At 39.9% G+C, this 16,006-nt stretch overlaps 1 protein-coding gene across 23 annotated transcripts in view; it reads left to right on the top strand.

Moving 5' to 3' along the window:
- RBFOX2 (RNA binding fox-1 homolog 2) overlaps window positions 1-16,006 on the top strand; it is a gene marked incomplete at its 5' end in the record, with an annotated part of 176,846 nt that overhangs the window by 131,755 nt on the left and 29,085 nt on the right. For 18 of the 23 annotated variants that reach the window (XR_013977061.1, XR_013977062.1, XR_013977063.1 and 15 more), the window contains 2 exons: window positions 5,465-5,518; window positions 15,165-15,257. Coding sequence is in view for 20 of the 23 variants with exons in the window: in XM_080971770.1 (XP_080827896.1) it covers window positions 5,465-5,518; window positions 15,165-15,257 (147 nt within the window). The remainder of the gene's footprint in view (window positions 1-5,464; window positions 5,519-15,164; window positions 15,258-16,006) is intronic. The other 5 variants (XM_080971757.1, XM_080971756.1, XM_080971762.1 and 2 more) reach the window with 1 other exon arrangement.

The following is a 16,006-nucleotide window of genomic DNA, read 5'->3' as shown; positions in this document are numbered from 1 at the left end:
CACACAGGGATGCTACAAGGGAATGGCATAAGCGGACTTCTGCTCAGTCTTTGGCTCTTGAGCTGTGAGGTCCTGCAGGGTTCCCTCTTGTCTCCCATTGAGGTTAACATCTGTATATGAAGCTGTTGAAAGTGGCCATCTAAGGATTTGGAGCACAGTGTCATCAGTATGCTCCATACTGTTTGAATCAAACGCCGGATCAAAGCCTGGAGGCAGGATTGAGTTCAATGAGGGCTAATAGACTAAATCATTGTAAGATGGAGGCAGTGTTGGTGAGTGGTTCTTGTGTTCAGGAATTGTTGTTCTAGATGGAGTCAAATTGTCCTTGAAAGAGCAGGAGGTAAAAAAAAAAGAAAAGAAAAGAAAGAGCAGGAGGTAACTGTCAAACAAGTAATCATCACCATCAGTTTCATTGTTTATTGAACTTATTAGTCACTTTTTATGAAAAGTAAACTCAAATCAACAGTACGAACATTAAAACCAACAAAAAACTAAAACAAAATGAAAGCTAAAAACATTCACATACAAAAAGGCAGTCTAACACATCCCACTCAGTAAAGGCAGCCACAATATCTAAAACTTCAGGTTGAAAGCCTTACTGAAAAGAAATGCAAGCATCACATTAATGCTTGCTTTTTTATTTAAAACAATTACCCGGGAGCAATAATACCTGAGTTTTGATTTTTTTTAAAGGCAAAGTATATTATATTATTATTATTATTATTATGCAAACTATGACTATTTTATTTAGACTCTTGATCAAATTGCTTGCAAATTTATTATTCATCTCATGAAGCAACGCTGTTCTACCCATTAAGTATCAGCCCTTGTTTTTGGAAAATTTAGGGTATTATTTCAGATAAGTTCTGTTGCTTAGTATCTTTGCATATGCACAGAGTCATACAGAAACACTTGATTTCACATGTATAGTGGTTACATACACTTCAGGTTACATATGCTTCAGGTTACAGACTCCGCTAACCCAGAAATAGTACCTCGGGTTAAGAACTTTGCTTCAGGATGAGAACAGAAATCGTGCTCTGGCGGCGTGGCAGCAGCAGCAGGAGGCCCCATTAGCTAAAGTGGTGCTTCAGGTTAAGAACAGTTTCAGGTTAAGAACAGACCTCCGGAACGAATTAAGTGCTTAACCCGAGGTACCACTGTATTAATCTGTCTGTTGGCATTTATAAATTCTGTAGCACAAAATGTGGGTTGCATGACCAAAGGTTTGGGAATATGCTCCTCCTAGGTAGTGTAAAATTTGTATTTATTTGCAAGCTGATACGTTCAGTCAATATATGAACCAATTAGTATATATGCTTGTTCAAGAAATATATGAATTTAAAAATTGGTAAATTGATTCAATTCAGTCATTTAAATCTGACTTCTGCACTCTTATGTATTTAAATCATTGACTTAATTGCCCTGATTTAATGTAATCCACCCTAGGATGCACTTAAAATTCTGGTCCCAGGTGTTCAGAGCCCTAAGGCTTAATGATGTTTGTTGACAAGATATACAGACAAGATTTGTTTTTGAGAAAGCTGTGTGAAAATACAACCCAGTGTCTAATAAAACAAGCTAGGATCCTATCTACAACTTTCTTACCTTACCTTTGGAAATATACCATTTATTTGACTTGAAGCTAGCAAGAATTGTAAGCTGTTTTCACACTCTTGAGACTACTTCAGTATTTACAGGCTGTGTGTCATCTCAGTTATTTGTAAAACTTCCAGTCGTACCTTGCCTTCCTGTGTGGACTGGTCTATTGTAGAGGAAACAGTATACCCTGCCTCAAGCGAATGAGAGAATTAGAGAATTGTAGAGTTGGAAGGGACCACCAGAGTCATCTAAGGCGTGCACTTATTAATCTGAAGATTATAATGATTCAGATGCGAAGCTGAAAATAGTTGCATTCAAAATTTGCTCCATTGTAATTACTATTGAATTGCTGAAGTGATGAATGGGTAAATTTGCTTTTGTTTTTGTTGTTGCCAAATTTCAGCTGAATGATCTCCTTCAAAACATAGGTCCCAGCTCTAAGGACAACACATTAAACCCACTTTAGGGGGCTAGCTGTTGGGGTCCTGCTTTAAGCTGGCAAGACAGCAACCAGCCCTTGCCAGATAGTATTAAAGGCATAGGGGCACCCCCCCATGGGGGGTCAGGGGACTGAACTATTTAGCTACTACTTTCTTACTGTATGAGTTCAATGTCTAATTCAGCACTGTCCAAACAGTGAATACTGCTGGCCTAGTTAGTTCAATGCCTCTAGGGAAAGTCATGTTGTTTACTGTAAAATTTAGAAGAGTTGACAACAAGCCGGTAATAGTTACATTCAGATGGACAGGGAGTTTGGGGGTGGAGAGAGATATAAAGCTTATAAGACAGGCAACGGTGACCTCTTTTTATTTAATTTTTGTGTGTGGCTATGACTCATACATTTTGAGTCAGTCAGTTCTGAAATCATTATGCTTAATGAAGCACCATATGCTCATATCCCCTTTGGATAAGAAACGAGGCCTACAATTACTCAGTGGGATTTACTTCTGAGTAGACATCTATAGAATTGCACTGTCAGGATGGAGCTATATCTGCAGTGTCCTTACATATGTTAAAGAAAGCATTTTTTATTAGGACAACCCTGTTTTTAATGCCTGTTGGGGGTTTAAGGCGGAGTATAGGAAGTGTGGCTTGTTTGAGTAAAAGAAATGGCACATGGGTTGAGTTTAATGGAGAAGCAATTTAAAAATGGCAGAGCCACACCAGCATCTGGAAGTAGTGCAAGAACTTCTGAATGCCAAGGGGGCTACTACCATAGCATTCATTTGCCCTGTAGTAACCCATACTGTAATGCACTAAGAGAGAGTCTCTTAGTGCATTACTGTATGGGTTACTACAGGGCAAATGAAGCATCTGGCCTCCATTGGTTCAGCTTAATGTGATGATTAGAAAGTTCATCAACACTCCTTCAGCTGAGGGAACTTGTTAGTGGTGGAATTCAACTTAAGTTGAATTAAAAGTTCCCTAATATATGGCTAGAGAAAGGCAAATAAGGAGGCTGGAAAGCTCACAGGAAAGAGGTCCCATGAGGTAGGGAAGCTAAAAGGAAGAGAAACAAGAAGCAGGGTGATTGAAGAAATGGTGCAAAGCATGGAACGGAACAGAAATTAAAAACTGGAGGGAAAGGAACGGGGGAGGGGGAGAAGCCTGAGGAAAACATAAAGCTAATGGAATTGGGTTGGCTCTGAAAAACCCATACAAAGCCTAAGGATATAGGCACTTAGGAAACTGCCTTATAGGGAGTCATGCCATTGGGTATGCGCACTGCCTATTTCAGGGTTTCAGGCCAGAGACATTCCCAGCCCTGTATGGAGATGCCAGGGATTAAACCAAAGCCTGCCAAGTAGGTGTTCTGTCACTGAGCTATATGTCAGTATGTCAGATGGAAAGGAGTTGATAGACTAGCATGACATAGCTGACTTCCCATGGTAAGCATAAGGATGCCAAGGGTGATTGTCTCTCTAGTTTTGTGTTAGCCGCCCTGAGCCCGGCTTCGGCTGGGGAGGGCGGGATATAAATAAAATTTATTATTATTATTATTATTACGTCATGCCTGCTGTGGCAGCCAGTTTGTGACATGCTCACAGCGCTCTTTCAAAATCCAAAATGTGTCCTGGTCCATAAAGTTTGGTGACCCCTGTCATAAGGTCTCCAGCCAAGTTGCAACATACTTAATGTAAACATAAATACTTTATACTATCGACACATTCATTTAAAAAAAACACACACACACACACACACACACAATTCATAAAAATATACAAAACGATATTCTCTGTAATAGCCACAGGAAGCTTTGGCAGCATACTGACAGCAAAAAACCCCATCATCATCTTAGTTTATCAGAAAGCCCAAGGAGAAAGGTAAGTTTTTAGCTGTCACTGCAAAGATGTCAGCAAAGGTGCCAATCAGAATTCATTAGGAGAGCATTCCACAGACAAAGAGAACCACAACTAAAAAGGCCCTCTTTCTTGACATCATCCTCCAAGCCTCCTTCAGAGAAGAGCCCTGGAGACTTGTTCCTTCTATACGCATTGTAGTCCTGTCTCTAACAGTGCTTTCCACTAGTTTTCCTAGAACTGATGCTAAGCTAGCCAGCCTAAAATTTCTGGAGTGGAGTAGCTGGAAAAGGAGGATGCAGGAAGAGAGACATAGGTCCCCTCACACTCTCACCACCCAACAGCAGCCACCTGTTCCTTCACTCTCTTGCCCCAGAAGCAAAAGCTTTGACGCATTCCCACCCATGTGGTGTTGCATGCCTCCACTTGTTCTCTGTGCATGCTAAAGCAGTACCACCCATGTGGAAGAAGCCAGTATCAGTTGACTCTGGGAACTGTAAGGTTTGCAGGAGTACCCCCTGCCCCGCCCCCCCCAAAAAATCTGAGTAAGATATCCATAAAGCTGGGGAGGGGGGGCAGATTCCAAAACAGCATAATGAGGACCGAGCATGCTCTGTGACCCTGGCTTGCTGACTAACTGCTGGGGCGGAAAAACAGAAAACCTGTGGGTGGCAGAATGGAATGGAATATCATGGAGGGGGAGGGCTAGAGTGACTGGAATAAGAGCACTCCACACCACAGTGCTTTGTTGCCCATTGCACTCTAGTCCACAAAAGCTTATGCCACAATAAACCCATTCATCTTTAATTTACCGGAAGACTCGCTGGTTTTGCAGTGACAAACTGAACCTGGCTCTGCAATATCTTAACCTGGAATGTGAAATGAGATTGCTTTTATAGATCTCTGCTCTTGCAACTAACTCAGATCATATTAAGTAGTCCTACTCAAGCTTTTGCCTCAAAGTATGTGGGCTTAAAAGTGAGGAGGGGGCAGGATGAACCAGCAGCCCCCACCCACATCTTACCCAACTGTGCCCTGCTTCACACCTTTCTCATGTTGAAAGGGGAGATCTATTTCTAAGTGTGTTTAAGTGAACAGCCTTGGAATCCTCCTCTCGATTGGGAACCCCAATAATGCAGTGTTACTGATCATGTGCATTTAGCTGAATGTGCTTAGAAACTCCTATAAGCTTTTCCTCACAGTGCAAGGCAATCTGGCACATGCAGAGACACTGGGGATGGAGACAGCATTTATCCATCCATCCAATTAATTTATAGTCCACCCTTCCTCACGAAAGACCCTAGGATGGTATGGTCATGCATCTCCGCCCTCTCTCTCTCTCTCTCTCTCTCTCTCTCTCTCTCTCTCTCCTTGCCAACATGCTTCTGGGTGGTTCCTGAATAGGGTTTAAATAAAAGCTGACAACCAGAAGAAATTCAACAACCGAACATTCTTAACTGCATATTAGAAAGGAAAGTTTGCTAGCGAAATGAAGATTTTCTTAGAAAGGAGGATAAATGCAGTAGCTGACAAGGGGTAAATCTTCTCTTCTGTCTTTACAGCAATTTGGCAAAATCCTTGATGTAGAGATAATCTTTAATGAACGTGGCTCCAAGGTAAGTTTTGTTTCTATACCCAGTTTCTCTCTTTCTCTCCCCTCTCCCCTACCGCCCCTGCCCCAAGTTGACAAGATAGGACAGCTTCCTGCATAGAGAATAAGGCAGAACAGGAACTGGTCGTCATGTAACCGCCTAAAAATTGCCATTCCTTATAATTGCAGGTTTTGAGTGTAGCCAATAGAGTTCTTCCCAAATCCTTCCAAAATATTCCTTCAGAAAGATCAGGCACCCAAAATTTCTAGCAATAAAGGGTTTACTAAAGCTATCAGAGTCAGATTTTCCTTTATTTCTCAAAGTTCCTGGTGTTTGGGACAGATGGCTTCTGTCCATTTAAAAATAATAATCTATGAATAAATTATATGGGATAAGAGCTTTCACAAGCTATCTTGTGTAAAAGAAAAATTTCCACCCATTCTGCTAGCATAATGGACCCTTCAACATTGAAAAAATGTTGGCTTTTAGCAAATTACGGTATCTGTATAAGCTTCTAATTTTCTGGAACAGCTACTTGTGTAGCTATTCAAGATGCATCTGAATGATAGTTTTTCAGTCTTACTACTAATTGAACTACCTAGAGAACAAATTGCAAACATTATGGTCACAAGTGCAGCAATTTTGAGTGATACTTGTCCTAACTGGTTCTCGTCATGAAACCATTGTCCCTTCACTGAAGAATTGATGTGATTCTCTCTCTGCCCAGTAGGTCCAGCACTGGAATAGCAGGGAGTGTTGCAGGTCAGGAGCAAGGTGCATTGGCAGAGCTCTGTGGGGGAAGCTTGCACAGTGCATGTCTATACTCTGCTTGACTTAATCAATGCTAAGTTTTCCACTTTTAATTAAAAATGAACATCTGTCCCATCCCCCCCACCCCATCACATGACAGTTCAAAGGTGTACCGCCTAGTATTTTTTTATATTAAAAAAACCATGGCCCAGTATAGTAGAGCCCCACTTAGATTTTTATATTTGGGTTCAAATTTGCATGTTGAAATTCATTTCTGTGTGTTATCTGAAAACCAGAAAAGGGATTATTTTTAAATATTAGCCACTATAATATTCTGCGTACCTTCGGCAAATTCTGTAAACAGAATTTAAACCCTTCATGGCAAATGATCTTTGAGCTCAGTTTATGAAAGTTTAAGATAACATAAATGCAACACAACATGTGTTGAACTTGTGGAGAGATGCAGAACTATAGTGGGCTGCATAGAGCCCTTTATTCCTTTACCTATTTCACGTGTTTGCCTGATCTCAGAACTGGAAGGGATGCAGTGCTTGGCTACTGCCCTTCATTAGCCATAGGCCACTTGACTATTGAGAAGAGTTAACAAGCTGCAAAGAGAACCACAGGCATTTCATTTGTGTAATGCAGCCTCCTGCAAAATAAGCACCTTCCCATTGCAACTCTTAATAGAGCATGAGCAATCTGCTGTGGTTGCATCTCTAAATATATTTCTCTCCTCTCTGAAGTTAGCATAGGCCAAAATTGTTTATGAATTAGTGGTGCGTTAGTTATTATTGTCAGCCTTGGGGAAACTGACTCCCATATACAGTCTCTTTTAAATGCCTAAAGGATGCAAAAGCAGCAAGCCTGTCAGAAAGAACAATGCACTTATCAAGGCCTTCATGTGACACTCTGCTTTAATTTTATAAACACATGTGATAATCATACTCATTTTATATAAACTTACATGACAGTCTCTGTTCTTATGTTCAGAATCTTCTATAAATCACAGAATTCTAATTATGACTATTTAACAGTGCAGCCAAGAAAGCCCAAGACTTCTGGTTTTCAGTTAAAACAAGAGCTGTTAGTTATGCATTAACTTATGGGTATTTGCCCCTTTTTCTTTCATCCCGGCAATATTAGCCCAACTAGTTTCTCCTATATTTGGTGGTAGAGTTTCTAACACCTGCCCGTCGAATTCACAACAGTCTTTTATCACTTGGCTCCAAGCTGGGGCCTGTTCTCTCAAAGATGGTGAATAGCTTCAGTGAGACTCAGGAAGCTCTCAAAGAATGTTTGTTGGTTATATCACGGAATATTGAATTGGGACGCCTGGGATTTGCCCTTCTTTTTTAAAAAACAAACAAACAAAAAACAGTAGCTTAGAATCCCCAGTGGTGGAACACAAATATTTCTAGGGCCCTTTCACTTGTCACCACTCCCCTTTCTTCTGCAAAAAGTATGCCAAAACTTGAATGCCTTTCTCCTACCCTGTGGTTTCTGTTCTAACCTAACGATATGGAACCTCTCTCCTCCTCTCTCTTGGGAATCGGAAAGCAGATGCTCCTGCTGCCTGCATTGTGCTGTGTTCTCAATATTATCCCTCCCTCCCCTGGGTTTCTAAAGGGTATATTTTTGAATATGTATTTGATAAATGAATGTTAAAAAGGTGAATATGTAAAATCCAAATCGCCCTAGGTGTGCCCCCATCCAGTAATTGGGAAGGTCCTCCATGGGCTGAGCATATCTTTATCCCTTCATAACTGTGGCAAAGGTCCTCTGCCAGAATTGTTCCAGTGTTGTGAAATTTTGGGAAGTTTCTGAAAAAATAAAGATGCATCTTACCCATTGGTCCATCCGAGATGAGATGATAGCTTTTCTTTCTCTTGTTACGCAGACATGCTAAGAGAAGGTTTCATGCATGTGTTAAATCTTACTAAAACTAGCTCTCACTGGAGAGAGCCTATAGTTATGCACACTTTTACTGTATAAATATTGATTCTTCACAGGAGCACCAAACATTTGAATTCTACAATATGCACAATTAAGGAGGAGATTATTGAAAGATCTCTAAGAAAGAAACCGTTTGAACAATTGAAATAAGAATTTCCTTTGTTTTCAGCCAAATGTGCCTCATAGTTTTAGTAATTTTCATTGCGCTTGTTACACTTCCCCCGGTAATGTGCCTACCAGAAATCATAGCTATTGTGTCTTAAAATGCTGGTTTGTTCCAGTTTGCCAGTGAAAACACTTAATTTCTCCTCCCAAATGAATATTTTGGTTTCCATGAGAATAAGTTTGATTTCCCCCAGTTTACTCTAGGTTTTGAAAAATCCAAATTTCTTTAGATCTAGAACACTCAAACTTTGTGATAATGAACCTACTCAAATCAATACAACAATTAAAGCATCCACCTATATTTAATTGGAAAGGAAAAGCGTGTTGATATTCTGTACCCTGGTCCATTGAAGATGTAAGTTGGCAGGGTCAGGTAATTGAATCTCCCCCTGGTAATTATAAATGAACAATAATTATTTGACTTTGGAAAATCCTTTCTAGTGCTACATATTGTACAAAAAGTGCATGAGAGACTGGCAAGACACTGTTAGCACTACTTAAAATAGTAGCTTGAGAATCCTAGGTTCAACCTTTGTTTAGGATCTGTACACATGACACCCTACTGTATGTATATTGGACCAAACCAAAAATATGTATGTGCAAGATACATGGCCCTGCTGGACTACTGTTCTGAATATTCAGATTGGTCCATGTGTATTTCATGACCAGAGAATAACTAGTAGGGATGCATTGTGTTCTGATGGCTTAGCCTTGCTCAGTAAAGGCTGTGGCTTCATAAAAACTTCTGTGCCATGGTTGCTGTTTCCATGTTATTTGGTTTCTAACTATGCCTGAGAATTACATGGTTGCCTTTCTGCAGCTTATTGGATGCATCAAATGACAGAACAGTTTACCTTAATTACTGATAATTTGATGTAATCAGGCAGCATAGCATGTGGGGCATAGGCATGTTCACGCTCAAGTCATTTTATAAAAAAATTAAAGATACAACAGATATGTTGTATGTCTCTTTACTTACGGAAAGTATCTAGTACAGGGAAACAAGTGATCTTGCACTGTTCTGCTCAGGGGTTTTTAATTGGGTTGGCTCTATAACAGAACTTGTTTCGTTGTAAATTACTTTGGGTTGCCCTAGGCAAGATAAAATGACTGACAAATTCAATAAGCAACAGTGATAATCTTCCCTCATCATACATCTAAGCTGCATTCTAGTTTAGTCAATATTACCCCTGAAATAGATATAATAAAAACAAAGAGCCTTGTAGCACCTTAAAGTCTATAAAATTATTGTGGCATAAGGGTTTCTCTCTGTCAAGGCAGGAGTCAAGAGCAGGTCAGCAGTAACTCACAAGGTGCCAGTGAAGTTAACTGTTTATTCCAAGAAACAAAACAATTCAGGCCTCGTGAGTACAGTAACCCTTTTCAATAGATCTTGCCCCAATGTGGCAGTTGCAAGGACTGAAGGTCCCCACCTTCCCACACCTCTCTGTCTTCTTTTCCCCTGGGTCCTTCCCAAGCAGTCAGAGACTCTGACTCCTTGTCTGACTTTGCTCCACCCTCTTCATACCTCTTCTCCCTCTGACCAGTCATTGTTGTCCCACCACCAATCTCCTGGTTCTGAGCCTTCTTCCATTTGGGGTTCCCCAGTTGGTGCCTCCCACCACCATGCCTCTGCATCCAGCTAGTCCATGACACTCTCTCTCTGACCCCCCCCCCAAAGAAATAGTGGTGGTGAAATTGTAAACGGTGAAGTTAACAACTGCTTTCTTTGAACAAACTACTGTTGTTAGCGTAATCATCTCAGCCAGAACTGTTCTGCACTTAATCTCCATCCGACCTCACTGTTTAACAATTCCACCTTCCACAGTTCGTATGTGTTACCTGTAAATCAGGATAAAGCTTTTTGCATCTGATGAATGGATCGTAGTCCACAAAATCTTATAGCAGGGATTTATTTATTCCCCCTGTTTCATAAAATTTATACACTGCTTGACTCTAAAATTAAACACTCAAAGCGGCTTAGAAAAAAAGCTAAAACAATAGCATTATCAATAAGAAAAATGAACAGCTATAGTTTAAAACTTTCAAAAAGTTAAAATAACAATGGACTAAAAAGCGATTAAAACTTCCATCAACCATGGTGCCCTTGAGGGCTTTCATTGACGCCCTTGGGCAGGTTACCCAATCTCTGAACTTGTATTTAAAAAGAAGTGTCTAGTCCTCCTAGAAATAAAGTTTCTAAAGAAGTAAAAAAATATGCAGGCACTTCCTAAGCGATTTCTGTGAGAAGAGAATGTGTGTGATGTGGCCATCTTGTACATTTTCCTGGTACTAAGGAATGATCCCTGTTGTTATTAGACAGCAACACCCTTGTGAGTGAGTGTAAGTTCCACAATCAGGGCATAGCTGACTTCTTATGTCAGGGGTGGGGAGTTTTCCTTATTTTGTGCTGTGGCATGCCCCCTTGGCAGCCATTTTTTGACTGGGGCCCTCAGTACTCCCCAAATTCAAAATGTGCCCACTGTTCCAAAAAAGGTTGGTGACTCCTGGCTTATAACATTAAAAATGTGTTGGTCTTTACGGTGCTACAAGACGCTATGGATTTTGCTGCAACAGACTATGCCCCTGAAATAAATACGGTGAAGTTCTGCTTCCCTCACTTGCAGATTTCAATTGTGTTTTTATATTCTGCTAATGTTAGGTCTGCATTAGCAGAAGCATTTTTCTTTGATTTTGCAGTATTCACATGTTATCTTGCTTTAAGCTGAAGCAACTCTGTCAAGCCCCAGTGTGTTTCGGAATTATTTCCACCACTCTAATGAAATAGCTTTACAGCAGCACGTAATTCAATCAGTGCAATGCAGTATTAGATGGGAGTTCCAGTCTTTAAACTGCAGATCTTGGAAAGTAGGATCCTTACTTTAAATGGCAGTAGGGTTCCTTTTTCTTCCCTTCAACCACCTGGCACTTCATGCCAATCACTCATCTCAGATGGATTACCAAGGATGGCTAAAGATGCATATAAGTTTTGGAAGCAAGTAACCCTAATGCCTGGAATCTTTTTGACTATTTATCCAGGCTTCTGGCTGTTGACTGAGTCTTTAAAGTGTGTCTGTGTATATATAGATATATTTTAAAAATGAAATTATGGAAAATCCGTCCCAACACCATAAGATAAAGATGCTGCTTCTGAGGTGAATGTTCTAAACATAATAAAAAAGGGTTAACAATGCATGAGTTTCCAGGGGCTCCGTTTAGTTTTCTTTGGTTTTTGTTTATTTTTGTTTATTTTTGGTTTTATTATTATTTTTTCTTAATTTCTGTGTTCTGGCCACACCCAGGAGAATCGTCTGCTTTTGATTTCTCCCTTTACGGTTACATGGTAAATTTTCTTTCTCATTCTTCAGAGATGGAAACATTTTTAAAAACTCTGTATAATTATTATTTTTACACTGCTCATCCTGTTGCTTGTTATTTATTGCAGAATCTGAGGCCAGACTAAAAGGGTGATGGTTACTTGGGTGTCTTTTGGGTCCTTGAACAGCTCCTTAAAGAAAATGGGGTGTCCCTGGGCTGCAGGTGGTTTCAGGTTATAGGAGAGATTTCTTTATGAGCATTTAATAATCTACAGTTGCATTAGTTGGATAATTTTCAGGCAGTAATAATAAAAAGTAAAAAGCAAGTGTTGTTAAAAAAAACAGGAAAAAACCCACGCACAGACAACTGAACTTTAAAATTGGTAGCAAAGCCAATCAAAAATAGGTTTGTAGTAATACTTTGTAATATTATATAGCTTTGTGGATGCATAGTTGCTGCCTTCCTTTAACTTAACATTTTCTGTGAAATTACATGGGCAATCTTCACCCAATAAAGGAATGCATATATTTTACTAATTGAGATGTCCTTCAAACATCACAAAATATCAGTTCTAAAGAAACTTATTCATTCTTATGGACAGATGTTTTATGCTCTTTGGTGTTGTTGTTTTGTTTTCTTTAAAGCACAAACTAATAACAAATTAAAACAATTTGTAAATGTGACAGATGAGCATGTACATCTGTTTATAATATGTGATTCCTGCCCCTCCTCCAAGGACTCAGGAACCCATTCATTGGGCTATCCTATTGGAGAAGATTATCTCATTGTGTAGATAACAGTGTTCTGTTGTGAACCACCTTGAGATCTTTGGGTATAGGATGGCATACTAACTAAACTAAAAACTAAACTAAACTAAACTAATTGTATTCATTAAGTTCCTGGTGTATGTGTGTTTGGCCAGATAGCTTATCTGGAACACAGAGATTAGATTTCCTCCTTCCAGCTAGCATATCCAATACACTCTCATCTTCTTAGCAAAAGCAAGTTCCCCAACAAGCAGCATTTTTTTGTTTTGAAGGAAATCAGTCTGTTTTCCTAGTAGGATGGAATGTGACTGGGGAAGCACTAGAGCAGAAGTAGGCTTTCTGAGAGCAGCCTCCAAGGGGCTGCTTTTGGGGGGTGGGGAACAGAATTGCCCAAGAAGGTAGAGTTGCAATGGCCAGCCACAGAACAGCTTCAGAATTGACCACATGTCTGTCTGGGGCCGAGAGGGCAGGATAATGGGGGGAAGCTGCTGTCAGCACCCTCAGCCCTAACACCTTCAAAACATTGCATGAAAGTTTGGGGTTTGCATGTCTGGATAAGCCCTTTTGAGAAGAATTTGCTTAAATATCCAGTAATAATATTTTTGGTGGAGAATCCAGTGACCCAGTTTAATTTATCAACTGATTAAAAAAAAAATCTTTATCCCTTCCTTCCCATGAATAAGCTTCCCATTGAACTCTACAAATACAGGGCAGGAAACCCAGCTGTGAAGCAAAAATAGAGAAATAAATCCTTCACACAGTTGCCGCAGGGATGGCGAAAGGCTTGAGCCCTAGCAGGTTCTCATTATAGCATCTTCAAGAGCACTTTAAAATGATGACCCACTTGCTACTTTAACTTAGTGAAAAATTAAAATGGCTCTCTAGCCACGGCATCTCATGTTTCATGTAAAGCCAAGGTAGATTTCCCCCTCAAACTAAGTGTAAGTGTACTACTCCGCCTAAACAGTCCTGGGCAAGTCTACTCAGAAGTAAATCCAGTTGTGTTAAGTGGGACTTACTTCCAGGTAAGTGTGTACAGAATTGCAGCCTTCATTACCTAGGTTCCTGTTTCAGTATCAGCAGTTTCCATTATAGTTGACATATACTTTCTCCTTCCTGTTTCTGGGGTGAAAGAACTCAAAAAGATTAACTACTACAGTGTTTGAAATGTGGCTGTAAACCTGCCACAATGATATTTTATCTAGCTATGGGCTAAGCCAAATGTCTACATTCTTGTGAATGGAACAACTAATGCTCAGACCACACTGCTGAAGCTAAATGGACAATTCCTGGAGAGGAGACCAGTGGGATCCTCACCTACTTCTGAATTTTCTAAAGGAAAGTAAGCTATAAATAAATCAATCATTTCAGCTACTATTTAGATGTTATCATTTTCTACTAGCTTCTCATTTAATTAATTTAGTCTTCCTAGCTTGGTCCCTGTGAAAGTGTTGTTCAGCCCCATTAATGAGTATCAGAAGTTTAGAAAATGGTCTGCTTTGTGACCGAAACATGGAAAGAAGTGGATTAGGTGAAAGAAAGTTAAGCTGTCCTGTGCTAAATTAGGTGGCTACCCAGTTCTTCAGATCAGTCCCAAGCTTCTGTGCTCTTTCCCATGTAATAGATTATTTCCCCTCAGATTAAGTAGTTGCCCACTTAATGATGATATATGCATATACTGCGGCATTTCTTTAAACAATGTTCATTTTACAACTAAATGTAAGGGTTTTGCATCAGGAAAAGGAAATGTAAAGCTTGGACTGAAAAGATAAACGGATCAATTGTGTAGCAAGGTTTCTGCCATGTCCAGTTGCTCTACCATTATAGGAGCATATACAGTGGTACCTTGGTTGTCAAACTTAATCCGTTTTGGGAGTCCCAAAACCATTCGAAAACCAAGGCGCGGCTTCCGATTGGCTGCAGGAGCTTCCTGCACTCAATTGGAAGCTACGCTGGACGTTCGGCTTCTGAAAAATGTTTGCAAACCGGATCACTTACTTTTGGGTTTGCGGCGTTCGGGAGCCAATTTGTTCAGGAGCCAAGCTGTTCAAGTACCAAGGTACCAAGGTACCACTGTATAGTGTAAAGCCTTACAGTGTGTGTGTGTGTGTGTGTGTGTGTGTATAGAGAGAGAGAGAGAGAGAGGGTAATATCATATAGGTATGCGGTAATCGATAAAAGACGAGTCCAAAACTGCAATTTCTCCAGAGCTGCTGCAAAGGGTGTGACTTTCTTGCACAGCATTAAACTGTTGGACCACACTCCCTTTTTGTAGTGGCTTGTTCAAAGCACCTGCATGTGTGTATCCTTGCCATAAACAGGCAACTACTGAAAATGTTGTAGAGTCATGCCTTTGTAAGGTTCCGCATGGCAAGAGGATTTCCAACTAGGATTTAATAAATTTTGTTCCGTCAAACTAGGAGCTAGTTTACTTTTCAAAATTTGTCTCGAGTAACTGTACTTTTTTTGGTCTGGCCTCAATTGCTTTATGTTTGTTATTATTTTAAATCTGATTACAACTTTTTTTTATTAAAAAAAATTAAATTTATTTCATGAAACATGCATGAACCAAAAATGTGACTCTAGGAGAGTATTGCTAAGTTGTGCTGATGTCAATTTCATACTGTGATATTTTTTTTCTCTATTTATCTAGATATCAGTATTTCAATATATAACGATGTGCATGTTTTCCCCCCTTCTCCCGCTGCATGCAGGGATTCGGGTTCGTAACTTTCGAGAATAGTGCTGATGCAGACAGGGCCAGGGAGAAATTACACGGCACCGTGGTAGAGGGCCGTAAAATCGAGGTGCATGTCTTCAGTAATTCAATTTCTTCTTTATATTTATTCTTTTGTTTCTTTTTTTGTGTCTTGCCTCACTTATTTCACATTTGGATTCCTGTCTTGTGTGTGCGTGTGCGTGTGTTTGTGTCTCTGTGTTTTTCACTCCCCTGCCCCCCTGCACTGAGGTGTATAAAAATAACACACCCACCCAAATATATATCTATATATGTTTTGTTACTTTAGGTATTTTTCTTTTTCTCCTTTCTCTTAAGTTTGTTTCCAACCCACTCCAAATTTTTGACCTTCTGCTGTCTTGATTTTCCTTTGCTTCAGTTTATGAGGCTCCGACTTTTTATTGCCAATCCTGATCAAAACTAACGAAAAGAGCACTGTCCAATTTGTAACTTTTGTGTCTTAACAACAAAGAAGGGGGCCAGCCAGAATCTGCCCTTTTCCTCAGAGGCCAGTTCTCCTTCATATGAGTGTGACATTACATTAATTGCAGGAAGGGATTGACAACACAGGAAGAAACTTCCTTGGGCTGCTAGAATAATTTTTCTGGAGATGATTTCAGTAAGTAAATACACACTCAAAATTAGCTCTTACAATGTGCACAGAGTTTGATAAATGTGAATAGTTGTTATCCACGTGGGAAGTAACTGATTAATAAGTGGGGAGAAAAATATATTCCCTCATATTGAAGGCTAACTGGCCCCTTTCTCTTTTCCCTCCCTTTTTAAGAGAAAAAAGTACGAAATATAGGGGGGGAAACT

Source organism: Podarcis pityusensis (genome assembly GCF_964106645.2).
Source record: "Podarcis pityusensis genome assembly, chromosome: 10".
Lineage (NCBI taxonomy): Eukaryota > Metazoa > Chordata > Lepidosauria > Squamata > Lacertidae > Podarcis > Podarcis pityusensis.
The sequence above is the reverse complement of the archived record's forward strand: the minus strand, read 5'-3'. Positions and strand labels throughout refer to the sequence as shown.